The sequence below is a fragment of the Nannobrachium achirus genome (assembly GCF_963921795.1).
Source record: "Nannobrachium achirus genome assembly, chromosome: 4".
Classification (NCBI taxonomy): domain Eukaryota; kingdom Metazoa; phylum Chordata; class Actinopteri; order Myctophiformes; family Myctophidae; genus Nannobrachium; species Nannobrachium achirus.
The window spans coordinates 19,891,461-19,917,532 of record NC_137813.1 but is presented as its reverse complement, the minus strand read 5'-3'; the positions used below and the strand labels follow the sequence as shown (position 1 = coordinate 19,917,532).

Here is a 26,072-nt window from a genome sequence, read left to right as displayed (position 1 = left end):
AATTGGCAACAACCAGGAAAGGCGCGTTTACGACAGGGGAACACTGTTGTCTCTGCGTAACAACAACGCGGCAGAAGTACAGCTTTTGCCTGACCTGCCCAAGGAATTACAACGACCCCCGAGAGGCGGCGCGCAGGACGAGGAGGGTCCCGACATGGGGGACAAGCCGCGGGGACAACGGCGGAGGGGGAGACGCGGCGGAGCGAGGCAGAGGCTCCGGAAGAGGGGGAACAAACCGCCTCTACCATCGCTGATCCTGGCCAACGCGCGTTCCCTGAGGAATAAAATGGACAAGCTAAGGATCTACACCAGACACTGCAACGAGTACCGTGAGTCATGCGCTATGGTTATCACGGAAACACATCTCCATCCAGACATTCCCAACTCACTCGTTGAGCTGGACGGTTTCTCTCTTGCACGCTGTGACAGGAGTTTTGAGTCTGGCAAGACGAAGGCGGGTGGTATATGTGTCTACGTAAATGACAGGTGGTGTAGGCAATATACAACACGGGAGACCGTTTGCAATCCGGACATTGAATTGCTATGCTTGAGTCTCCGGCCATTCTACCTCCCTAGGGAGTTTGGAAACATTCTAATCTGCGCTGTTTATGTACCCCCGAGTGCCAACGCAGGGAGAGCTGCAGCCCATGTAGCAGACTGTGTGCATAGACAGCTGCAGCGAACACCTGATGCTCCCATACTCATCCTGGGAGACTTAAATCATTGCAAACTGGAAATGTCCTTACCTGGCTATGATAAATACATTAAATGTGATACTAGGAAAAATAAAGTATTGGACAAATGTTATGGGAATATTAAAAACGCTTATACAGCTAGAGCTAGGCCACCGATGCCGGCCAATTTAGGATCGGGTGCCGACTCGGACCATAATGTTATTCACCTTATTCCCACGTACCGGTCCGTATTGAAGAGGAGTAAACCCCTAGTTAAAACTGTCAAAATCTGGTCCACCGACAGCATTGAAACATTGAAGGGGTGCTATCTGAGCACAGACTGGGACATATTCCATGAACCTGATCTGAGCACATCCACAGAGGTTATTACAGACTATATTAACTTCTGTGTGGAGGCAGTAATACCACATAAGACAATTAAACTGTATCCCAACAACAAGCCATACATCAGCAAGGACATCACAGAATGTATCCGACGCAAGAGGCTTGCTTTTAAGAACAAGGACCTTGTGCAACAAAGAGCAGCGGAAAAGGAACTAGATCAGAAACTGAACAAAGCTAAACAACAATATAAGGAATCCATCGAAAAGGATTTCAGGGCAAACAATACAAAGAAAATGTGGGCTACCATGAAATCAATTACAAATATGAACCCTACCAGGAAACCACTGCACTCAGCAGATGAGGGTTCCATGGCAAATGAGTTGAATGATTTCTATCTTAGGTTTGAGACACAGGATTTCTCTTCGGAATGTAACAAGGTCATTAGCAGTATACCAATAGGGGGAGATGTCCCAAAAATAGACATCGACCATATTGAAGTAACTAAACTCTTTAAAAGAATAGATGCCAAAAAGGCTGCAGGCCCTGATGGTGTTTCATCTTTTCTTTTAAAAACATGCGCCGAGGAACTTACACCAGCTTGGGCCCCTGTCTTTCAAAGGTCAGTGGATTCACAGTCAGTCCCATCTCTGTGGAAAAGGGCAACTATTATTCCCCTTCCCAAAAAAGCTGTTCCCCGTGAAAATAATGATTACAGACCTGTAGCCTTGACTTCCATTGTAGTCAAGTGTTTGGAAAAGTTGATGGTGTGGAAGCTGAAGTCGAACTTGCATGGACAATTAGATTCACATCAGTTTGCCTACAGAGATAACCGTGGCACTGATGATGCAATACTCACAATAACTCACTCAATCCTGGGCCATCTTGAAGATCCCAAAGCATATGCCAGACTACTCTTTGTTGACTTCAGCTCTGCTTTCAACACTGTGCAGCCACACATCCTTTTTAACAAACTGAAACAAATGTCTGTCAACCCGTATATCATTAGATGGTATCACTCTTTTTTAACCAACAGGACCCAACAGGTCAGAGTGAACCAGACAATATCACAGACCAGAGGAATAAGTACAGGTGTTCCTCAAGGTTGTGTGAGCAGTCCCTATTTATTTACGGCATACACTAATGACTGTATCAGCATTCATCCTGGTGTTTCATTTATTAAGTTCTCAGATGACACGGCCATTTTGGGTCTTATAGATGATAACACAAGCACCTCTGTGTATGAGCAGGAGGTAAGCAGTTTTGTACAGTGGTGTGATGACCACCACCTCACTGTTAACACACAAAAAACTGAAGAAATGGTTTTCGATCCAGGTCATGTGGGGGACCACACTCCCTTACTCATAAACAATGTTAATATTGCTCAGGTCGATTCATACAAATACTTGGGTGTGCATATTGACAGCAAGTTATCCTGGGATGTCCATGTTAATCATGTGTGTACTAAGATCCAGCAGAGACTTCACTTTCTGCGTAGGCTCAGGGTGTTTGGTGTCCAGCAGAGAGTGATGTTGCTTTTCTATCATGCTGTGATCGAGAGTATTTTCCGTTATACAATTTGTGTGTGGTTTGGTAATTTGACTGTGAGGTCAAAAGCACAGATTAATAGACTAGCTCAGATTGCATTGAAGGTGATGGGTGTGAGGGAGCACCCCACCCTTCAAGCAATATTTGAGGAAAGTGTAGTTAAGAAAGCTAAGAGAATAATTGCTGACCCCTCTCATGTTCTGCATTCAGAATACGAACTGCTACCCTCGGGTAGACGTTATAGAGTCCCAGTTAAAAACAAGAAAAGACATCTGAACAGATACAAATACTCATTCATTCCCATATCTGTTAATCTGCTAAACTCAGGCCGTTAGTAGGGGTGATGACTCTGGTGTAATGTGGTGTAATGTATGCACTTGACCTGTATGTCAGCACTGTGTGTTGTGCACTATTCGTTGTAATTGTCTCCACCAGCCGAAGGCTGAGGGGAGAGTATGTTTTCCCCTCCGTCCGTCCGTCCGTGCGTCCGTCCGTCCGTGTGTCCGTGTGTCCGTCCGTGTGTGTGTCCTCGCAGTTTGTGTGCAGCTAATCTCAGTCGCCGTTGGCCCGGTCGCTGCCAAAGTGAGCACACACATTCCCTGGATGCCAATCTAGAACCTCTGCCCTAAATTTTTCAAATGGCCCTCATGGTGGCGCTATAACAGGCCCATTCGTCCTGAGTTTGTGTACAGCTAATCTCCGGCGCCGTTGGCCCGTTCGCTGCCAAAATGAGCACACACACTCCCTGGATGCCAATTCAGAACCTCTGCCCCAAATTTTTCAAATGGCCCTCATGGTGGCGCTATAACAGGCCGATTCGTCCTCCCAGTTTGTGTACAGCTAATCTCCGGCGCCGTTGGCCCGGTCGCTGCCAAAATGAGCACACACACTCCCTGGATGCCAATTCAGAACCTCTGCCCCAAAGTTTTCAAATGGCCCTAATGGTGGCGCTATAACAGGCCGATTTGTGTGGCCTGGTGGAGACCTGTGCTCGGAAGAGCACTGCTTCTAGTTATTCTTTGTTATGCTAAAGAAAACGACAAGTGCAACCTGATATATAATAACTGTTGTCATTTCTAGTTATTACTAGGGATGCACCGATATATCGGCCACACATCGGTATCGGCCGATGTTTAGCGTTACCGGTCAATATCGGTATCGGCAAATAAAGCTGACATTAACCGATGGCAGTAGCCGATATTTATCTGTTGTTGATAAGCATACATTTTCCACTAGCTATGTTCTGTGTTGGTTATCTGCAGCCTATACCAAGCTGTAGATTCTGAACAGTTATTGTCTCCACCAGCCGAAGGCTGAGGGAGAGTATGTTTTCCCCTCCGTCCGTCCGTGCGTCCGTCCGTGTGTCCGTGTGTCCGTGTGTCCGTGTGTCCGTGTGTCCTCGCAGTTTGTGTGCAGCTAATCTCAGTCACCGTTGGCCCGATCGCTGCCAAACTGAGCACACACATTCCCTGGATGCCAATCTAGAACCTCTGCCCCACATTTTTCAAATCAGCCTCATGGTGGCGCTATAACAGGCCGATTTGTGTGGCCTGGTTGTTACCAGCTAATCTCCGGCGCCGTTGGCCCGATCGCTGCCAAACTGAGCACACACACTCCCTGGATGCTAATTCAGAACCTCTGCCCCACATTTTTTAAATCAGCCTCATGGTGGCGCTATAACAGGCCGATTTGTGTGGCCTGGTGGAGACCTGTGCTCGGAAGAGCACTGCTTCTAGTTTACTTTCTGTCTGTCTTGTCCTGTTGTATGTTATGTAGCAGCCTGCATGTCCAAGACAAATTTCCTTCGGGACAAAATAAATGAATCTTGAATCTTGAATCTTGAATAATACCATCCTAATACGTGAGCAGGCAGTGTTTTTTCAAAAACTTTTTTTTTATTATCTTTAATATTTTGTATGTTTTCCATTTTCTCCAAAAATATAAAAGAATGGTTGAAAACAGTTATTGAAAAAACACGGCCTGCTCACATATTAGGATGGTATTATGAGTCACCAGAAAAGATAATAGGTGTTTTTAATGAATCTGTCATGGTTAAAATGTAGTTTGAAATTACAATGGGTGTGTATGGGTATCAAATATCTAAATACTGAATGAAGCAAATTAAAAACTGTTCAGGGTTCTTTTGAAAGTGGAATATCAAGTACAAATACATAAAAATTGTACTTTAGTACAGTAGGGGGGAGAGGGGTAAAGTGAGACACTTTTTACATTTGCTCCCCTCTAGGCAAGCTAAAAGATTAGTAAAGATTTATACATTTCCCATTAATTTGGGATGTTTCCTAACAATGGAAATTATCAGAATGTATTCAAGACAAAGACAGAAAATATGATTGTTTTTGAAAAAGTGGTCTTGTGTCTCACTTTACTCCAGCTCAGTGGGGTTTGTATTGCAAGTACACCGTGATGACATCATCACGGTGTACCTTTTCTTATATATTAAGGTAATGATATAGTTCAGTATTGAAAATGGGTGGCTCTCCCCGTTAACTCTGGGGAAGACAAACATGGGAGGTGTGTGGCATTCACAGCAGTATTCACGGCACACACCACAGTCACCAGTTCTCCTCTCTCACCCGATACGACAGAACCAACTTGCTTTTTTCCTTTTTCAGACACAACCTGAATCAAATAGAAAGATTAGAATCAATGGCTACTGGTCTAGAGGTATATTGTAATTCTTTACAGTCCATTCATTTTTTTCTAGTTCACCTGCTGTGGCTCTTTTGTACTGTTTCATCTACATTGTAAATCAGGTGTGGAGGGAATGCATGCCTGTTAAAGAAGAGAGGCAGCGGAAGAACCTCAAAACCAAATCTGACATGTAAAGCCTCCATAAAACTTTTGCAACTAAATCATTAATTCTGTCACCTGTCCCCAGCGAGATTATCGAAGAACTCCCCCACTGTAGTTCTATTGAAGGCAGTTGTCTGTCCCAGGGATGTCGCTTCCGGAGTTCGGACAGAGAGATGGCGACGTGCTAGGAAGTTGTTAAACCAACCCTCACCTAAAAGAGTTGAGAATTCATTATTATTAGCTTTGTGGCAAGATCAGTTGGAAATCATGTGATCTCTTACACACCCTAGCCTACCTGCAGATTGTTTCTTTGTCCAATTGGCAGGGACAGGGATGTCGTTTTTCTCTGCATATTCAAATGCCAGTTGACGATATTTAACTGGAGCAAGGCCATGGAACTGCTCAGCTAGTTGTTTGAAATGTTCGGCAAGCTCCTCTTCCATCTCATCTGTGAATATTCTCTTTGCCTCACCCCAGGCTGATTTTACTTCCCCTTTCTCTTGTTTCTTTATGAATCTTAGGAGGGTTGTCTTGTCAATGTTTCTATCCCTTGCAGTTGCTCTTATCGTCTTTCCTGCCTTGACCTCAGCGGCTGCCATCTCCATCTCCTCAAGAGGTGTTTGGCCCCGGGTTGTCTTCCTGGTGTATTTTCTTGGCATGATGGCTTTTCTACAATGTTTATGACATAAAAAGTAAAACATAGATTAGATTAAAATATGTTTAAGACTAAACTTAACTTGTGCCTCATGGTGGGGTAATGTGAGACAGTGTCTCACTTTACCCCACATCCACATTTTAGCAATTCAGGCTAATCTTCAGCTAGCATATATATCACATGGATTTATGTTGGTAGTTCATCAACATGTGTGATATACCTGAATCAGTTGCCTTTGACACAACAGCTGATTAAGTTGACAGCAAGAACATTTACTTTTACATGCAAAAGAAATCATTTTTGAGGAAAAAAGCATGCTTACCACAGCACCATGAAGTCCTCTTCTTCATGGCAAGGGGGAAATGGAGGGGCCTGGAAATATAATGGTCACATGACCACAAATGTGTTCCGTTGCCTAGATACAGGGGGTGTCTCACATTACCCAGTGTCTCACATTACCCCACTCTCTTGTACTTAGTCTACTTTACACCACTGCCTCTACGTTTGGGGCATGTCATTATAGGATATATCTAATCTCTCATACCGTACCATGTGTATACATTATGTCACTGTACACATACTGTATCAGTATGTATGTTCTAAGCTAAGGTTTACAATAGCCAACACAAACAAGTTGGGATGGTGTCACATGATTTAGTATAATTTCGCTATGAATTGCCCTATATTGTCTACTGGTGGGGACTGGGGAGATAACAGTGCAGTGTTCAACCTAAGATCACAATAGTCTTTTTATACAGTAACATATTTTCCTGTCATAACTTCTAGTGAATCAAATATCAGTTAAATCAAACTATTCTCCTCTATGTGGCCCCCAGGGATCCCCTCAAGGACCACCTATGTTGATAAACACTAGCGTAACCTACATACACGTCTTTGGCTATAGCTGAGTTGAGGTGAAATTGTACATCTCCACTTTCTAAACATGTATTCAAACAATGCAGCAGATCAAAATATGTTTTGTTTGCTATTTATGCATGGTCTTTTTGCGGTCATGATGAAAGTGGGCCCCCATACTAACTGCAGGATCTTTCATCATCAATGGAAGCTATGAAGTGATGCGATGTTAGTGACCTTTCCTGCCCTGTGTTCTGTGACCTTTATGTGTTCCACACATCACACAGAGTCTTTCAAATGTCCTCCACACACACACACACACACACACACACACACACACACACACACACACACACACACACACACACACACACACACACACACACACACACACACACACACACACAGACCCAAGGGCATAAAGAGGAGTAGCCTATGATAGTACACAGGTCACAAAGGAAAGGCAGTCTGCTCCTGGAAGACCATCGGGATTTAGAGAAGATGGAATATGATGAGTGAAAGTAAAACAAAGTTCCATGTGATTTGTTTGTTTTATTTCTTCTTTTTCAGAGGGTGGAAGCTATAGCTCCTGCAGGCCAATGTTTTTTTTATCATGTACTAATGTCTCCATCCTCCTCTCACTTTGAAGGTTGAAGAGAGATACTGACTGTGGCTGCCTGTTCATACATAATAAACCAATGTCAGGAAAGGTCTGCAGTAGCAACAGTGTGGTGCAGGCACGGAGAGTGGTGGAGCAACTACGCGTGGAGGCTACCATGGAGAGAATCAAGGTATGCATTCATTCATTCATTTAATTCATCATCACTTAACTGTAACTCAGAGGGTAAACATCTGACTGTGTAAGAAAATGTGCAGAAATGATATAATTACGCAAACATTTAACTTGAAGAATGAGGTCGTTCATTCAATAATAATTTCATTAAATGTGGATCTATATATGTTCCCCATATAAATATTGTTCTGTGTATGTTTATAAACCAGTACATACTGTATTTTTATAAAGCATAATTTCAGAAAAGGTGCGGTGTCCACTCCAGGTTTTCTAACATTAAGAGAATGTTTGGGGCAAACCCAGCTGTATTTTACTTCACTTCTAACAATTTACCACAATTTACCTGAGGGTAAAAAAAACCTTAAAGGTTAAATGGACAAATTGTGGATGGGTTGGCTTTTCATTGCATGCTTGTTAAACCACTTTCAAACTGGCTGGTGTCCTTATAGGGCATGTCATTATAGGCAGAAAAAACACCACCACCACTAAACAGCAAAAATGACAGATCTACAAGCTCACAGTGCATCCCATTTTTGCTATGTCATACATTGAAGTATATATGGCTCAAGTGGTTGTGTGTGCGCATGTTTTTTAACAGAAAAAAGCATCCCATACCACGTGTGTAAAAGTTCAGTTTTAGTCGACTAAATATCATTTCAGTCAACTAAATCTACAGTTGATTTTCAGAGTGCAACAACCATGTGCAAACAAACAAAATGACTTGTCTTTTAGTTCTACTGCATCTTTTCTCCACTAACATTTTAGCCTAGCTTTTATTTGTTGATGAAATTGTGAATATATTTAGTCATAGTTTTAGTCATAGCCTATAGCTTAGTTTTTATTTAGTTTTGGTCAGTGAGAAAAGGTAGTCGCCGAACATTTTTCATCATAGTTTCAGTCGATGAAATCAACACTGGTGCCATTCCAAGTTGCCAACCCATCTCTATGTACCTGCAGGTCTCCCTGGCTGTAGCAGAGCTGGTCCAGTACTGCCAGAGCCACAGGCGCAGTGATCCACTCCTCACGGGCATCGCCGCCAACGCCAATCCATTCAAAGACAAAAAGACGTGTGTATTGCTCTAAGATCCATGCACAGAACAAAAACACTGCTGGCTGGGAAATGGACCGCAACCTTTCTGCAACATCATCACATTTTATTGTTTATTACTGGATTAGAAACCATGTAAGTGAAACTCTGACCAAAAGAGTGGTGAAAATGTGAATATGAATGATGTTGTACATTTATAATAAATTCAATACTTATAGCCTTGCTGAAAGTGGGCCCCATGAATGGCAAGAATGGCCATGTTGGTCATTCCGTCCGTCCAACACTTTGGACCTAAAAACATCATATCTTGAAAATCTTCATGCTCCCCAGGAGATGACCCCTACTGAACCTACTACCCCTTACTTATCTTCTTTTTTGTATGTTCCACTGGTGAGAGTGCTTGCCTGAAGGCAATTACTGCCTCCAAGAAAGAGTACATGTTTTTGTTTTATGGTAATTAAACAGTTTTGTTTTATAATTGTTTTACAGAATACATAGTCTTTGTTTAAGTTAACAAATAACAAGTCATGTTGCCATGGGGGGAACAAGGTTACCGGTAGATGCCAGCTGTAGCCAGGCAAAACACAGAGAGGAAATCAAACTATGAAATGGCATTTCCTAGGTATCATGTTAAAATACTCTTGTAAGATCATGTTGTGGAATTATCTAGGATTGCCAATAGGTTCTGAATTCTGAGCACTTCTAAAATGCCCCTTTTGTTTTACAGTCAACACAAATCCCTTGTCACTTGCACAGTAAGTTTCACACATAAACTGCAATGTATTCAACACATCAACCAAACCTATAGTTTCATAATCTGCTACAAAAGAATATAAGATCTGGAAACTTTGCTCTTCCGAAAACATAAAACAGACTTTGTACATAATGCTTCTTCCTTTAATCTTAGTTGGTTCTCAGGAACAGTGGTGTCGTTATTCAGGACTTCACTGTGTGTTTGTTTTGTAACAATGCACTGCCTAAGGCCCAGAAACATTAAGGCTAAGTTTCAAAAACATGTGAGGTGGTTGTTCCTGACTCCTGAGATACTGCATCAGTGAAATGTTGAGCAAACAATTCAAACACTCATTGATCAAAACCTTTACAATTCAAAGCTGTGTATTGTGCAATATCTTGTCATAGTCATAGTCAAGCAAATAAAGCTTGAAGCGCTGTGAGCTTGTAGATCTGCTATTTTCAGAACGTAACAGCCGAGCGCAACCAAACATAAAATTGCTTGTCCAGTTCTACTGGATCTCTTCTCCACTTCTCTCCCTAACATTTCAGTCTATTTTTATTTTTTAAGATTTGTTTTTATTTGCCGACGGAATTGTAGTTTTAGTCATAATCATCCTAGCTTAGTTTTTAGGTAGTTTTGTCAGTGAAAAAAGTAACTCGACAACGTTTATCCATAGTTTTTTAGCCAACAGAATAAACACTGCTGTAAAACGAAGTCTGCCTCCCGCAACCAACTTCCATTCAGTCTTTGTCTCAAATAATTGCTACTCAGCCGAAGCATTATAGCTCGCTGCTTAGCAGAGAGACATTTGAAAATATATTTTCATGAACGGAAACGAGGGCATAATCATAGACTCTGTGTAGCTCTCGAAGATTGCCGTCCAACCCATTAGACCTGAGGCCGATTTCAATTACGCCTTCCAATTCCTAACCGAGTTTTCAGAGAATCCTGAAAAATCATTGATTTTTTTTTTGATTTTTCATTCATGAAGATCTTTGCCTAATTAAAAACAAAATGGGACCCATAACAATTTGCCATAACAACAACCAACAAATGGGTCCCGACCCAGTGTTTGGGAACCAGTGGCCTAATACATATAAACGTGGGGATCCTTGACATGAATACGTTTCAGAACCACTGATATAGAAACAAACGTATTTCAGAAAGTTGTTAGGATTTAGAAGCGAGCAAATGTCTGGAATGCCTTTTTTATTGTCAAGTTACTGTAAACTTTCAGTAAGTTATCAGCCTTCAAATAAGTGCTGAGTTATGCATAGTAAAACGCTCCACTATGAACACTCATTTGTATTCCTAAGGCGATATGTGTGACCATTATTTGAATAAAGACAAATTAAAAATAAATTAACAATACAAGGCTTTAACAAACACACACAATGAAAGCTTTGAATATTGGCTCAAACTACAGTACGTGTCACCAAAATGTGGCTTATTTGTATGCAAACCATAACTTCACAACCTTTGGTCTATCACATTAGTACATCATTTGTAATTTCTGCTATTTTCCCAAAAATATCGGAAATAGCAGATCTACAAGCTCACAAAAATGTTTTCCACCAAAAGAACTATGGTTCTAGAACTGGTACTGGGGAAAGAGCTGAGCCGGTTCAATCCTGGTGGAAAAGGGGCCGTTGTGACATGCTTGTTCCAATGTTCAATGCAATATGACAATCGGCAAGTAACATTTGTGACAGTTTTCTTTTTTTATACAAGACCATAGTAAATATTCCTTACGCCATGCTGATATGAATTCAAGTCAGCCAGGTGTTAGAGGAACAATGTGGAAAGGACAGGCATGTTTGTATTTTCCCCACTGGTGTTATGTCTTCACATAAAGGTACAGTGATGTGTATTAAGTCTTGGTCTTTCAACTTCGGACCCGCCACACCTCCACATTATCGCCCGGGGCTACTGCTAACACGCCAGCTTCCACGCTCAACTGATGAATAAAGACAGAGGAGGAGATCGAGAGAACAGACAGGACAGACATTAACATCACATTAGAATAACATCACATTAGAATGCACAGAAACCAAGCAGGCCACATCTTGTCAGATCCCTGCAACTACAAAAGTAGCAGATTGACATTGTCTGAGGACAACCAAGAGAGAGACATGGTCAAAATATGTTGCTTTCGAGCATGTGGATCTGCCACTTTTGCTGCTTTTGTGTGACGCTTTAGTATGGTCAAGAAGGGCATTCAATTACTAACTAAAATCATCACAAAAGCAGTTTAATAATCAGGGACCAACAGCGGCGTCAGTTCACAAAAAGCTAAGGTATGGCAACATGACGGGTGTCTTAAGACACCCGTCATGTTGCCATACCTTAGCAACTGGCACGATTACAGTACATTTTATTATTTTCCCCTGTAGCCAAGGCTTGCCATACCCAATTGACGCCTCTGGAGACAAAAGACCACTCACCCCGCTGACAGTGGTGTGACGACACACTGTGCATAGTGTCCTTGGAGGCGCACACGGGAGATGTATCTAAATAGACAACAAATAGTAACAGAAGATGAAGAACTATTACAGTTGTTATGTGTCGTATGCAAGAATACATAGACAACATACAATAAACAAATTGCAGATCTACAATGATCGTGAGCTTGTAGATCGGCTATTTTTCCGTCCCAAAAAGGTCACAGTGTGAGATCTGAGATGATGACAACTAGGCCTGTCACAATTATTACATAATCGTATAATCACAATTATTTTTTCATAATCGTCATCATCATTTCCCTGTTGAAAAATGTTCACATAATTTTCAAACATTTTCAAAAATATTGGAAATAGCAGATCTACAAGCTCACAACGCGTAGATCGGCTATTTCCACTATCAATGTTCTTTTTTAAGTATAAAGTTGTCAAATATATCAGTTATTTCAATGTATATTGAGGTTATGTGTCATATCTGCCATGTGCAACTTCAAAGCCTAAAAGCCAAAAACGCAATTAGCCAGTAGCTATGCCCCTCCCAAAAAGCTTTTGTCCAATGCTAGCTTAGAATAACTTCCTGCTTGCCAAGGTTTGCCTTGGCAAACTGCCGGTTGCTAAGCTAGCATTGGACAAAAGCTTTTAGGGGAGGGGCATAGCTACTGGCTAATTGTCAAGGACAAAAACACGATAATTGTTAACCGCAATTACTTGAGTGACAATTAATCGTCATGTAAAATGACATAATGGTGACAGCCCTAATGACAACCACCTTGACGGTTCCGTCAGAGGAGCAGGTGTAGAGGCTGCCGGGGGAGCGGTGGATCCCGGTGACCAGGGACGTGTGGCCCACGTGGAACTGGGACACAGGCTTGAGCTTCCCCGCCTGCATGGAGAAGGTGTGCAGCACCCCCTTGTGGTCTCCAGCCCACACCTCACCGTCACTGTAGCACATGGACAGCAGGTAGGAGCTGAGCTGCACGGGACACGGAAAAGAATACCTTTTTAAACCCGTTCAGAACGGGTACACATTTTGTGTATCATTATTTTATGCTTTAACTATTGAAAAATAGCAGATATACAAGCATGAAAATTAGTGTCTTTTGAATCCTTCTAAGATTATTTGGAAAACCTATGTTTCTATGTCAGCAATCTGGCTAGCCATCGTCAAAGAAAAGGTCCTTTTCACTTAACTGGAGCTCAGTTAGTCTGTTCTTGTGAGACTACTATGTCAGTGGTTCTCAAACCTTTTCATGTGAAGGACCCCCAAACTGATATTTATTTGGCCACGGACCTCCATCTCAAAATATTTAGTTCCAGGGACCACCCAGAAGCAACATTTGAGTTACAATCGTTCGCTTTGAAAATACATATATTCAAAGATTTGCACACATTTTCACGACTTTTTCAAAAATAGCAGATCTACAAGCTCGCAGCGCGGCACTCGGTGCCGCGCTGTGAGCTTGTATATCTGCTATTTTTCAATAGCTAATGCATTCAATAATTCTAGGCCTAAATACAAAAAAAGCTAAGAAAAAGACTGTTACTGCATCAACAGTAATCAACCAACTAAAACTATACAAACATTGGCCAAATCATCAAATAATACAAGAAAGAGAGCTAAAACAACACTAGGCGTTGTGAGCCTTTTCCACAATATCTGTGGAACCGAGTCAAACAAATACATTCCAAGTGCTTGTCAGGGTGGGGATATCCCCAGTTCAAATATGATTATTTTGGGGGAGTCACAGCCTATATAGGTTGAGACCCAATGGTCTAAACAAGCAGTAACGTATGAGTGCATGTCAGTCTTATCTCTACCCGGAGCTTCTTCAGCATCTTCCCTGCCCTGCGGTCGTAGAGGGCCACGGTGTGATCTTCACTGGCAGAGATAATGTACTGGTCATCTGCAGCCACGCACATCACCGCTTTGCCGTGGAGACGAAGACTCTTTACCAGCGGCTGAGGGGCTGCAGCACAAACGCATGATATTAACTTCAAATGTAACTTAATTTCTTAACAGAATTTGTTTACTTTAAGCACATAAACCCCCTATATTTGGTTTACAGTTTACAGTTTAGGCATTTAGCAGACGCTTTTAATCCAAAGCGACTTACAATAAGCAGATAATACATCACTATAATAAACAAGATAATACGTCAGAACATCAACAATAATATAACAAATGCATATGAATATCAATCTAGAAAAACAATATAGTCAGTAAAAAAGTTTCTAAAAACCAAAAAAGTGCTAACTAGCTTCATGTATGGTCATTGAGTGTTTCAGTAGTGCTATGGGTTTAGGTGGAGTCTGAAAAGGTGAGTCTTCAGTCCACGGCGGAAGCTAGGGAGTGAGTCTGTTGTTCTAAGTGCGACAGGGAGTTTATTCCACAGTTTGGGGGCCTGGAGGGCAAATTGTCGAAGACGAGTGGACTTTTGTCCTGGGGCTTTTAGCGAGGGTTCTGTCAGCATCCCTGTGTTTGGTAAAGTAATGCTTAGTCAGTCGGGGTTGGCTCTGTGTCTGCTCTTTGTTTCTCCCCTCTCTCTCTGCGCATCACTTTGCTGAAGATAAGCGATCTACAAGCTCACAACACTTTGCTTTGTTGCGCACTGTGAGCTCGAAGATCTCTTAACTTTCCTTTGCCCTCGGAATAGGTACTCTAGGGTTTGTGTGGTTAAGCAAAAAAAGACATGCAATCGACGGGAAACAAGTACCCGGTCTGACTGACCTCTGGTGTCGTAGATGTTGACCCGCTTGTCGTACAACCCGGCCAGCAGCACGTCCGTCTGACAGGACAGGCAGAGCACGGCGGCACCGGTGCTGATGATGCCGTTCTCCGCCCCGCCCGCCTCCAGGTCCCAGAGCCGCACGGTGCTGTCGAAGCTCCCCGAGGCTAGCAGCGGGCCTCGGGCCGCCAGACACCACACCCAGCCCTGGTGGTAGGGGTGGGTGATATAGTGATAAATACAGGGGTGTCGTACCAGTCTTTGAATATCGAAACAAGTCTTTGAATATTTCAAATCCTTTTAAGTTTTTTTCTTTTTTTAAACTATGTTTCTATGTCACTGGTGCTCAAACTTTTTCATGTGAAGGACACCCAAAATGATATGTATTTGGCCACGGACCCCCAAAGATTTGAACACATTTTCACGACTTTTCAAAAATAGCAGATCTACAAGCTCGCAGCGCGGCACTCGGTGCCACGCTGCGAGCTTGTAGATCAGCTATTTTTTAATAGCTTAAGTATAACATAATTAAGGCCCCTCCACCTTGGGCCCTAGTAACTCAGTCCCACTTTTCCCCCCCTTGTGACGCCCCTGGATAAATATTGTTGAGACGATACAATGTTTCCATGATATCGTATATATATCGTGATACAATGAGGGAGCCTTATAAAACATCCTGTTGAATTATTAATACAGAGATTTATTTCAGAATTCATTTAAACCTGTAATTTGGTCTAAATCAGTAGTTCTCAAACTTGAAAACGTCAAGGTCTCCCCTTAACTCTGACAGTAAACAAATGAAACCAAATGTTGTGATATCATCGTGGTATATATTTTTCCATATCGCCCAGCCCTACCTGGTGGCTGGTGTAGAGGCCCTTCCCCGCCAGCGTGCTCAGCAGCGTGCCGCGGGTGCCCGCGCGCAGGTCCCACAGGACCACGTTCCTGTCCCGCGAGGCCGAGGCGCACACCGCCCCCTGGCCGCCCAGCAGGTGCACCGCGTTGACGTGGCCGATGTGGGCCGAGGGCAGGGCGATGCGCTCCAGGGCCGGCGGCGGGCTGGGGGATCTGGGAGGCACGCCGTGCTCCACCTCCATCTCCATCACCTCTCCTCCTCCTCCGTCATCGCCCGGGTTCCCCGGGTCTGCCGGGCGCTCCGGCCCGTCGGCTCCAGTGGTGGAAAAAGTACTCAAGTTATTTACTTATTAAGTAAAAGTATTGATACTGCAAAGAAGAAATACTCTGTTAGGGTGCCCACACACCAAAATACCTAGAGTGGAATCCGCCAATGCATTTCAATGAGAATGAAGCGTTTTTTTTTGCAGAAATCCTCTACTGGCGAAAAACGCTCCATTCTCATTGAAATGCATTGGTGGATTCCACTCTGGGTATTTTGGTGTGAGGGCACCCTTACAAGTAAAAATCCGGAATTCAAAATGTACTTGAGCACTGGTATTGGTATCAAAATGTACTTTAAGTACCAAAAGTAGAAAGTACTCAATACTGCAGAACGTTTTCAAATGCAGAAAACGGATACAATTCCTTTGAAAATAGCAGATCTACAATGCGATGCATTGTGAGCTTGTATATATGGGGCGGCTATTTAAAATGGCAATGTATATAGGGCTGAAGTGGTTAATATATGTTTTGTAATATTAATTCAAATCTAAATAAAATGTACATTTCTGTTTGGCTTTCAGCCTTCACAAACAAAAGTTGCTTGGGGCAGATATGACAAATGACACATAATAAACACTTAAAAATAAACATTAATGGAAATTCATGGGTTGCATTTGTAGTCCTAAACCGGCCATATTGAGGACCAACACAGGTGTTCAATTTGTCTGAGTGGCAGAGAACCAATGTTCTACGTTAATCAAAACACCTGTGTGGTCCTCAAAATGGCTGGTGGAGGACTACAAATGCAACCCATGAATAGACGATCTACAAGCTCAAAACGCTTGTAGATCTGCTATTTCCACATGTTTTTAAAATATATGAAACATTTTCAATATGTAAATGATTATTGGCGATTATGAAGATCATGCAAACATAATTGCGATTAGCTCAAATTATTGCGATTAGACGATTATGTAATAATTGTGAGTTGTGACAGGCCTACCTCCCTCACACCTTTCTCCCTCCATCAGACCTGCTGCCTCCTCCTCCACCTTCGCTCCTGCCAGCGGTTCCCTGCCTCTCTCCGGCTGCATGTCTCCCTCTTCGCCCTCCACCTCCAGTACTTCGTGAACGCCGAAAGCCACCTCTTGGGCGGCCACCCCCACCCCCTCTTCAACACCCTCCCCTGGCCTTGGCTCATCGTGGCCCCCTCTCCCCCACTCGCTCTCATCTTCCTGGGTCTGCTTGGCCACCCAGTCGGCTTGGCCTGCCCAGCAGCTTATCAGCTCCTCCATCTCCAGGCAGGCCGCGGGCCAGTCAAAGTCTTCCTTTGGGCCCACAGGGAAGGTAGCCCGGGAGCCGGTCAGCCTGCGAGCGCGGAGCTGCCAGGCTATGCCGTCTTTGCCAACGTTTCCCAACGCATGGCACACCTGGACAAAGGAGACAGCATCATTCCATCTAGAGAAATCTTAGTAATCTCCTTGTTCTACACAACAAGGCTTCTTGTTCTACTTTCGTGTATCATCGTCCTTGATAATAAGACATTATTTGGAGAGAGGTTGTTTATGACCAGTATTGGGGGTATAGAGTAGAAACCTGAATCCACTACAAACTTGATAACAAATTTATTGAGACCCGGTATCAGTACGCTTTGGGCTTGTTGGGCCTGTTATCAAGCATAGCTAGCCTCGTTAATAAACCAGACCGCACAACACCCTGACCCGTCAGGCTAGAGCATAGCGGCCCATGACGTCATGTTTAAACAATCAAGACAAGAGGCGACTAAGAAATAAATCTAATCATATATATATATATATATATATATATATATATACAGTACTGTATATATATATATATATATATATATATATTTTTTTTTTCTTGTTCATAAAAAACTGAAGAGACATGGAGATGTTATAGTAATTATTACAGTACTAATAGTACTAATAATAAAGCCATTTAACAGAAATTAACACATTATTTAAATTCAGATGGTGGTCAGCCACACAGTCACTCACAACTGGCCAATAAAATAAAACAAAGATACCAGTTCTGTATCACAACACAATTTTCCCTGTTTCTTATATTATTTAGCAATTTGGCCAATGTTTGACCGGTTTTTAACTCATTGAATGCCCTTTTCAAGATGGCCGCCAAGTACCAGGATGCCACGTTCCTAAATTTCTAGTGCACGGATCAATTTTTAGTGCACGGATCGTGCACGCCCATGCACCATATATGCACCATATGTGTAGTACTTTTTAACAGCTTTCAAACAAAAAAATCCGCTTGGAAATCCGTTCAGGCATTCATGAGATAGAAGCCTTCAAAGTCAGACAAAACAAACACTGCCACCTTCCTAAATTTCTAGTGCACGGATCAATTTTTAGTGCAAAGATCGTGCACGCCCATGCCTAGATCATGCACCATATGTGTAGTACTTTTTAACAGCTTTCAAACAAAAAAATCCTCTTGGAAATCCGTTCAGGCATTCATGAGATACAAGCCTTCAAAGTCAGACAAAACAGCCATTTTTGACATTTTGAAAGATGTGTTTGTTATGGGGCTAAACATGCAATTTCGCAATTGCGATCATGCCTAATACATTTGAGGCATTTTTAGAATTTTTGGCTTCCAACTCGGGAAACTCGGGCTGTGGCAGCCTGGGAGTACTGTAATAACTCGTGAAACTCGTGCCTTGGCAGTCAATGAGTTAACAGGTTAGTTTGTCGACTACTTTTGACGCAGTAATGCTTTTTTTATTTTGTTTAAGTATTAAAAATTACATAAGTCCTTAAATTGTCACTTTACCCCCCCCCCCCCCCCCTGGGGGTCCCGACCCACACGTTGAGAACAACTGGTCTACTTCACCATTCCCTCCAAAGGGACACAAACTAACCTTTGGCAGCACATTGATGACACACTGTGCAGGGAGGTGCGAGGCGATGCGGGCCACCATCTCCCATGGCAACGACAACAAGCCACTGTCCTCAACAGAAGGGGAGGGGCTCAGTTCTGTAGAGGAGGGGCCAGTGCTGGAGAGAACACTGGAAGACATATGGGGGCAAATGGAATTAGCCCTATTCACGACCCGCCCACCCAGCAAATTTCTCAGCATCCCCCGGGTGCTGACATCAATTTAGAAGGGGAAACTATAACAGAAATAGCTGGACTGAAAGCCAACAAATCATTATTTCGAACAGTAAAGTAAATTATAATGCTTTGTGCCTTTTACTATCATGTGTTCTTGATCATGCTAGCCGTATTTTATACTTTACTATTCGGAAATTGCATTAAATTTGCGATTTCTGTGTTAACTCTATAGGCTTAAAGTAGGATTTTCCCCTTCAAAACGTGACTTCAGCACCCGGGGGATGCTGAGTGGGCGGGTCGTGAATAGGGCTAATTCAAGCAGGCAGTGCCTGGAAAAAGTACTCAAATGTTTTTCTTAAGTAATAGTATCAATACTGCAATGTAGAAATACTATGTTAGGCTGCCATCACACCAAAGTACCTATGAGAGTGGATTCCCCATCCCACCAATGCATTTCAATGGGAATGGAACGGTTTCATGCCAGTAGAGGATTTCTCCAAAAAAGCTCCATTCCCATAGAAATGCATTTGGTGGAATGGGGAATCCACGCTCATAGGTACCTCGGTGTGACTGCAACCTTAAAAGTAAAAGTCTGGAATTCAAAATGTACTAAAGTACAATAGTATTGGCATCAAAATGTACTTAAAGTACCAAATAGTAAAAGTACTCATTATGCAGAATGTCCCATTTCAAGATTTCGAATGTCTATGTAATGTATATGTATGCAACGCATTGTGAGCTTGTAGAGCTTCAAATGGACGAAATGTAAATAGGGCTGAAGTGGTTAATGTATGTTTTGTCATAATAATCAAAATCTACAAAGTAACAACTAAAGTTTTCAGTGGAGTAGAAGGTAAAGTATTGGAAATTGGAAGTACTCCAGGAAAGTAAAAACTACCTCAACGCTGTACTACTGTAAATAAAGTACTTCACACCACTGGAAGCAGGTTGATGAAATGACTTTACCCCAGTAGGTCAACCTGGTCGCTCCTGCCACGAGGACCCTCGTTGCCTCCTCTCTCTGCATGCTCACAGGTCACATGCACCTCCTCCTCAGACATCACCTTCACTTCCCTCAAACACAAAACAGTACAGTTATAAAGTACAGTGTTTCTCAAACTTTCACATTTCAAGGTCTTCCCCTTAACTCTGACAGTGTGTACAAGTGTCAGAGTTACAGACTTGTATGGGTCCATTTATTCAGACCCCCCTAAAGGAACCCACAGAGTCCCTGGAATCCAGTTTGAGAACCACTGATATACTAAACTGTTCCAACTACCACGTGACTGCAAGATTCTAAGCATTGTGTACGTACAAAAGCTCCGACCAAGCAACCTGATTGGTCAAACTAGACATACAGAAGGCGATCAAATCAGCATGATTGCAGCTAGTCATCATACCCCAAAGGTAGAAATAATACACCAGTAACACCACCACTGATGTGATCATGGTGGGTGTGTGTGTATTATGTTTTTCTTTTTATACTGGTAGATCCCACTATTCCCCCGACTAGAAAGCATTAGCATTGTCTGGTTGAATTAAGAAAGAGGGTCTAGAAATCATCTCCTCGTTATTGGAGTCATACCTAGGTTTCAGTCATTTCTAGTTGTGACCGAAGGTCGCAGTTTAGTATGAGAAACGGCACATCATGTCTCCGGCTGTCCGTCCGTGTACGCTTTTTTACTTTTTTACCGCTCAGACATCACTGTGATGTCAGGGGAACCACACTAAATTAATCCCTTTTATGCCCATATATGGAGATCCCTGGCCTGATGTCATCAATATTAAACCCATATATAACAGGACTTCATATGGGAATGCCCATATATGGAGGAAGGCATGATCATCCCATATCTGTGTAGCTGGTTCTACAGACAGGGATCTCCATACATGGGCATGTATGATGTCAGATGGCATATAACGAATAACTGAGTAAGCATGTTTGGGAGCTCACAGCATATCTCCATAATACAGTACATGGATCTCCACATATGGGTACCAGGGGTCTCCGTGTATGTATGGGTAACTAAACTGGTATGATACATCACTGGCCAAGACATGGCGCACGCCTTTAGGCGTCTTACTAGTACACTACACTAACGTGACAGATCGACTTGTTTTCAGCCAGAGACGGGCACAACACCTCTGGCAGGTTTCTTTTTTTGTGAGCCCCAACATATTCATAATGTTTTTTTATATTTTGTTGTTGGCAACAGTTGTATAATCAAAATATTATTACTCTGGAGGCTCAAGAGTGTTTTTTTTACATGCACTTAGCCTGGCAAGCCAGCCCTGATACTGTGCTCACTCATTCTTTCCCTCATATTGTGTGAAGGAACGAGTGAATGCAGTCTGAGGCTGGCTTGCCAGGCTACTCAAGTGGTGGTACAACAAAGCATAGCCACTTACCCAAGTGTTCCTTGTTGTTGTTGTTGTTGTCGATGTTGTCTGTCAGTTCATTTGAGAGAGTACGCTTATATCGTGTTCAGAAGAGAATAGCTGCTAGAAATAAGACCGTTCATGTTTAACTTATGAACTGATGTTCACGTCCAGCTTGGATCGGGGTTCAGTCAGTTCAGTTGCAGACAGTGACAGACAACAGCCGGGTGGGAAGGCAACTGTTATTGAGTCCAATGTTTGCTTGCTCAGTTAGGTGCTGCTGATTGGAGCAGGCACGACCCCTGCTGCCATAAATTGAGTACTTTCTCCCAAAAAATTTAAATGTACGATTGTAATGCTTAAATATATAGGTAGATATTCATTGATAACTTTAACGAACATAGGATAACGAAGAACTGTTTCTCACAGCACATACCGAACTACAAAAATGCAAAACACCACTTCCGGCGCTTGAGAAATTCGTCACCACGAGTCTGCGGGCTTTCTTCTGCAATGTGGCATTACTGCCATCTAGTGGTTTACAATAGCTTCCCAGAGCAAACCATTTGGGGTGTTCAGTATTAAAAATAAAAATCTAAACTTTTTACTAAAGGCATGCACATCAACTACCTACATAAATGACAAACTATCTTCTGTCACACTCTCGGCAGCCAACATTTTCAAATGCCAGTCTGTAATACCACCAGATAGCGGTTGAAAGATCGTTCGTAATTTCCATTCATGCAAACATGTTTTTAAATGCCTTTAATTATATTTTTGAATTTCCACTAGAACTCTAGATATGCTCCTTCAATTAGATTAGTAGCCTATGTTTTTACAAGCTTGAGATTATTCAGCAGAAGGAAAGGCAGACATATCCCATCATCATGAGGGTTTAGTGCCAGCTAGAAAACTCTGACGGAAGCATGATGTGAAAATTGTGTGATGGAAATGTCTGTCTCCGAGAGACTGTAGTACTGTACACTAAATTACATAACACTGCCTAGGAGGACTGTGTGACTGTAGCAGAAGCAAGCAACTTTATTGCTCTAATCATTTAAAAACACATTCAGTTCAGTGCAATTTGGTTAGTAAGAAAATTATCATTTCCCTGCCATAAAAGGTTGTCCCTGCTTTTGAGGTCCAATCCTAGTTTCCATCCATCAACCAGCCAGGGAGGGTGATGGAGATGAATGTACAAAATATACATTTCCATTAAAGAAATAAGACACCCACATCCACCAATTCCCAGCTTGATAGAAAACCTTTTATTTTCCCATTCACAAAAGTAAAATAGAAACCATCCCACCTGCACCACAGTTGAGGGGAAAAAAATATACCGGTACTACATCAAATTCATTGATTCAGATTGAACATAATTATGGATGAGTCTTGTTTTTTTTTTTACATTCTTCCCTTAAGGTATGCACCAAGCTCAGTCTCTCCCACTCATGTCCTACAACTTAACCTTGACAAAATCAAAATGGTCCGCTATAAAACAACGAAAACAAATTCTTTAAATAAAAAGAACATAGCAGAAAAAAAAACTTTTAAAGTCTAAAACATTTGTGCATTTGCGCACAAAAAATAATCAAAAGAAAATCTCAATTAACCAAAATAAATTAAAAAAACAAATTAAATAAACAAAATAAACATCTCATGAGCCATAAGATAAAAAAAAAGGTTTAAAGAAAAAAAACCTCAACCTGTGGAAAACTTACATTTGAGAATGAGATTTCGCTTGTACATCGAGATTAGCATATCGCTACATTGCAAAGGGTGACAAAGTCTAGACTTTTCACCCTCTTCTTTATGGTTTTAAGACCAGTGTCACACTAGAGCGCCATGCAATGACTGAGTTTAACCACTTAAACCCCATATACTTAGTCGGCCAGAGTGCCCCAAGGCAGGAACACAGTTCAATATCCTTGTTTGTTGAAGCCTTTTGTCAAACTTGAGATGATTGCCCCAGCTCTGATAATTAAGATTCGCCTTTTGTCTCTTCCTGTTAAAGTGTATAAATGCCAGCACATTTTGAAAGAAAAAAAAAAGGTAAGAGAATTTCCCTGCTCTATTTAGTGTACATTTGAGACCGACCTATATGATTATGTAATACTAGGCCCTCTACTTCTTTTCCTTCTACAGTAAATATCTTAACCAAAAATACCCCACCCCCAAGTTCGAGAGCTTGTAGATAAGCTACTTTTGCTGACCGTTTCCCACGGAACAGGGACGACAGGGTTCATGTGGTTAAGTCAGTTCTCTGTGCACATCTGTTCTAAAGACCTGAAAGAGGCCACCTACCAATCAACGCTTACCTACCAGTTTACCCTTATAGAATATACCATTAGTGTTCACCCTTTTGGGTGCAGCGGCTTACAAAAGTGTTTAAGAGTCAAAAATATGACATTCCATGTAGCATGGATAAAATGAAATAATCTACACCGGTGTCTACCTAGAAATGATATTCATAGATAGTAGCTGGTGTCCAAAGACTCTTCCCGACAAGAAAAAGCATTTTCTTTATTAGTATTGAATGCCTACATTTTAAAAGTAGCTCTGAGTGACCTACTGTATATTCTGACAATCACAAACTGAGATGGTAACTGGCAGGTAAATGCAGATTCTCCGTGTGGCCTCTTATCTCAAGCATGATGCAGGCTCTGCCTATGACATCACATCGGGTGAGAGCTGGTGCAAGTTAAAAGTCTAACGACTGATTTACACTTGATTGCGCATGTCATGCCTAAAAAAATAGATCTACAAGCGCACAATGTGTCACATTGAGACACACGACCTTGTTCATCCATTTTCATTGTGAGACACCAAGTATAAATCAGGCTTAAGCAGTAAACACATACATACACACAGTCACACATTCAATTCAACAGAATAGTCCACTATGGACAATGACAAGAAGATACAGCTGGATACAGACAACCACTCCCCTCACATATGCTAACCAATGTCAGGGCAGAAGGAAATTATTCGGATAAAGAAGTCGGTATATTCCCAGGCATATCCTACACAGTATCAACGGGTGTGTATATGGCAAATGGCGACGACCGTCGCCGTGTTTGATCTTTAGCTGGAATCGCACGGCTGCCATTTCAGCAGCATAAGTTGCATTGCCATCGACAAAGCTCTTAAAGGCAGACCCTCAAGAGGGGGATCTGTTGTATGATAGTCTAATAAAAAAATAAAATAAAAAAAGCAAACATTATCCAAAAGCATGCAACATTGTTCACGACCGCCAAAGAATGGGTCTCGATGGCCGGAATCGAGTGTCATTCATAGCCTTACTCTACAAAAAGCTCACATGAGGGGGGAAAAAAACATCCTCTAACACAGATATGGACTGGCAGGAACACTAGGATATGGATCCCAAATACTGTAATTAAGATGTCCACCCCACCTCCCTCCCCATGATACCTATACAATCCATTTTAGGAGCTACCTTAAAGCTAATCCTATGGCCTTAATCTTACCTGCTCATTTCACCATTGATTAACAATTATCTTCATTACACTGTTTGCTTACTGTAGCAAGCCGTTTACAGTCCTAAAATCACTTATTGGAGAGAAGGGAAAAAAAAATCTATACCTTAACATTGGTAATATTATTACTGAGTATCATTAAGAGTGAGATTCTAAATTTCTTACAAAAAGAAAAAGTGCATTTATATCGATAAGAACCAACTCACTTAACTTTTAAGATCTTACCGATGCCTTATCGCTCTCTTTAAAGCCCGTTTTGTAAATAGTCTAAAAACAAAGAAGCAGTAGCAGCAAACGGATTCTCGTCTTTTCTACAGTATTAGAACTGTTGCAGTGATTCTCTTAACAGCCAGAGAGGAAGCTGAACCCTGTTATCTATGTATCTACCTAAGGTGGATCCTCAACAAAACAACGCACAACCTCCATTACCTATGGGGACAAGAGGGGGTTGAGCGCACAACAGGTTATGAGCGGGAGGGGGGCGAGAGAGCCATGTCTGCCACCTTCAAATGATGGCAACCCTGTTCTATTGATGAAGCCAAAAGAGAGAAAACATTGTGTAAATGCTCAACAAGACGGACATATTTCAGTCTAACATGCGTCACTCAACAAGAGGTATTATTTGCCATGCAACAACTCTGTCTCTCATTCCCTTATCACAGCTAGTAAAACGATTAATGACAGATTCAGCACTATACGGTCTTGACTTGCGGGAGGGGGTATGCACTGATGTGGTGAAAACCTAGAGAACAGACCCAATGTGTAGTTCGTTTTTCCCCAAACGAGATGAGAAATATGGATCAATAACAAAGAAAAAAATAAAATTCAGCAACCAAGGGAAGAGGAAGGAACAAAAATGTGGCTAAAATAACACCTTGAGAGAAGAAGACCTACATCTATGTAATGTCTATGAATGGTGTGTGTAGTTTGCGTAAAAAGGTGCAAATTACTCTTGTACAGCTCCCGCATTATTTATGTACTAAAAGCATCTCATGCTTTTTTTCTTTTAGTTTTACCTCTGGCCAGCCTTTAGGTGGCTAGCAATTTTAGCGCTACATCTGTCCCACCCACAGCCCGACATGGATTACCAATGCCTATTGTTTATGGATGTGTGCCTGTGCATCGACCTCTCAGGCAGGGCAGCCCGTCTTTAATATGTCTATGTGTGCCAGTCAACATATTTATGTGCATTGTGGTATTTTTAACTGTGGCTCCCAAGGCTGCTTCAGATAATTCCATTGTATATGTACCTATCTGCAGAAGGCGATGCTTTCTGCCTATACCACCCGCCCTCCCTACCCTTTCTGGGATCCCTGCCGCGTAGTCGGCAAGAC

The 26,072-nt window shown here is 42.1% G+C and overlaps 2 protein-coding genes across 4 annotated transcripts; one reads left to right on the top strand and one right to left on the bottom strand.

The window, feature by feature from the left end:
• Nucleotides 1–7,586: 7,586 nt before the first annotated feature.
• On the top strand, nucleotides 7,587–8,764 carry LOC308284095 (guanine nucleotide-binding protein G(I)/G(S)/G(O) subunit gamma-12-like; the record flags this gene model as incomplete). Its single annotated transcript, XM_080724634.1, has 2 exons — nucleotides 7,587–7,679; nucleotides 8,639–8,764. The coding sequence occupies 2 exons, from the start codon at nucleotides 7,587–7,589 to the stop codon at nucleotides 8,762–8,764; spliced, it is 219 nt and encodes a 72-aa protein (XP_080580760.1).
• A 941-nt stretch (nucleotides 8,765–9,705) lies between these two features.
• fbxw9 (F-box and WD repeat domain containing 9) lies at nucleotides 9,706–21,656 on the bottom strand. Of its 3 annotated transcripts, none has more exons than XM_080724083.1 (10): nucleotides 21,272–21,656; nucleotides 19,829–19,936; nucleotides 18,669–18,816; nucleotides 16,773–17,199; nucleotides 15,508–15,818; nucleotides 14,653–14,857; nucleotides 13,743–13,891; nucleotides 12,694–12,897; nucleotides 11,910–11,975; nucleotides 9,706–11,422 (listed from the first exon to the last, which is right to left on the bottom strand). In XM_080724083.1, the coding sequence occupies exons 2-10, from the start codon at nucleotides 19,921–19,923 to the stop codon at nucleotides 11,351–11,353; spliced, it is 1,677 nt and encodes a 558-aa protein (XP_080580209.1). In that variant the 5' UTR covers nucleotides 19,924–19,936; nucleotides 21,272–21,656; the 3' UTR covers nucleotides 9,706–11,350. The 3 variants fall into 3 exon arrangements, with proteins under 3 accessions (XP_080580209.1, XP_080580210.1, XP_080580211.1); XM_080724084.1 differs by having other exon boundaries at nucleotides 19,829–19,931; XM_080724085.1 differs by having other exon boundaries at nucleotides 19,829–19,926.
• Nucleotides 21,657–26,072: the final 4,416 nt, after the last annotated feature.

Coding starts and splice junctions, on each gene's coding strand:
- fbxw9 (XM_080724083.1), bottom strand. CDS start 19,923: ATGTCTGAGGAGGAGGTGCATGTGACCTGTGAGCATGCAGAGAGAGGA. Junction 15,819..16,772: donor GGGAGAAAGGTGTGAGGGAG/GTAGGCCTGTCA, acceptor CCACCACTGGAG/CCGACGGGCCGGAGCGCCCG. Junction 14,858..15,507: donor GCCTCTACACCAGCCACCAG/GTAGGGCTGGGC, acceptor CCCTACCACCAG/GGCTGGGTGTGGTGTCTGGC.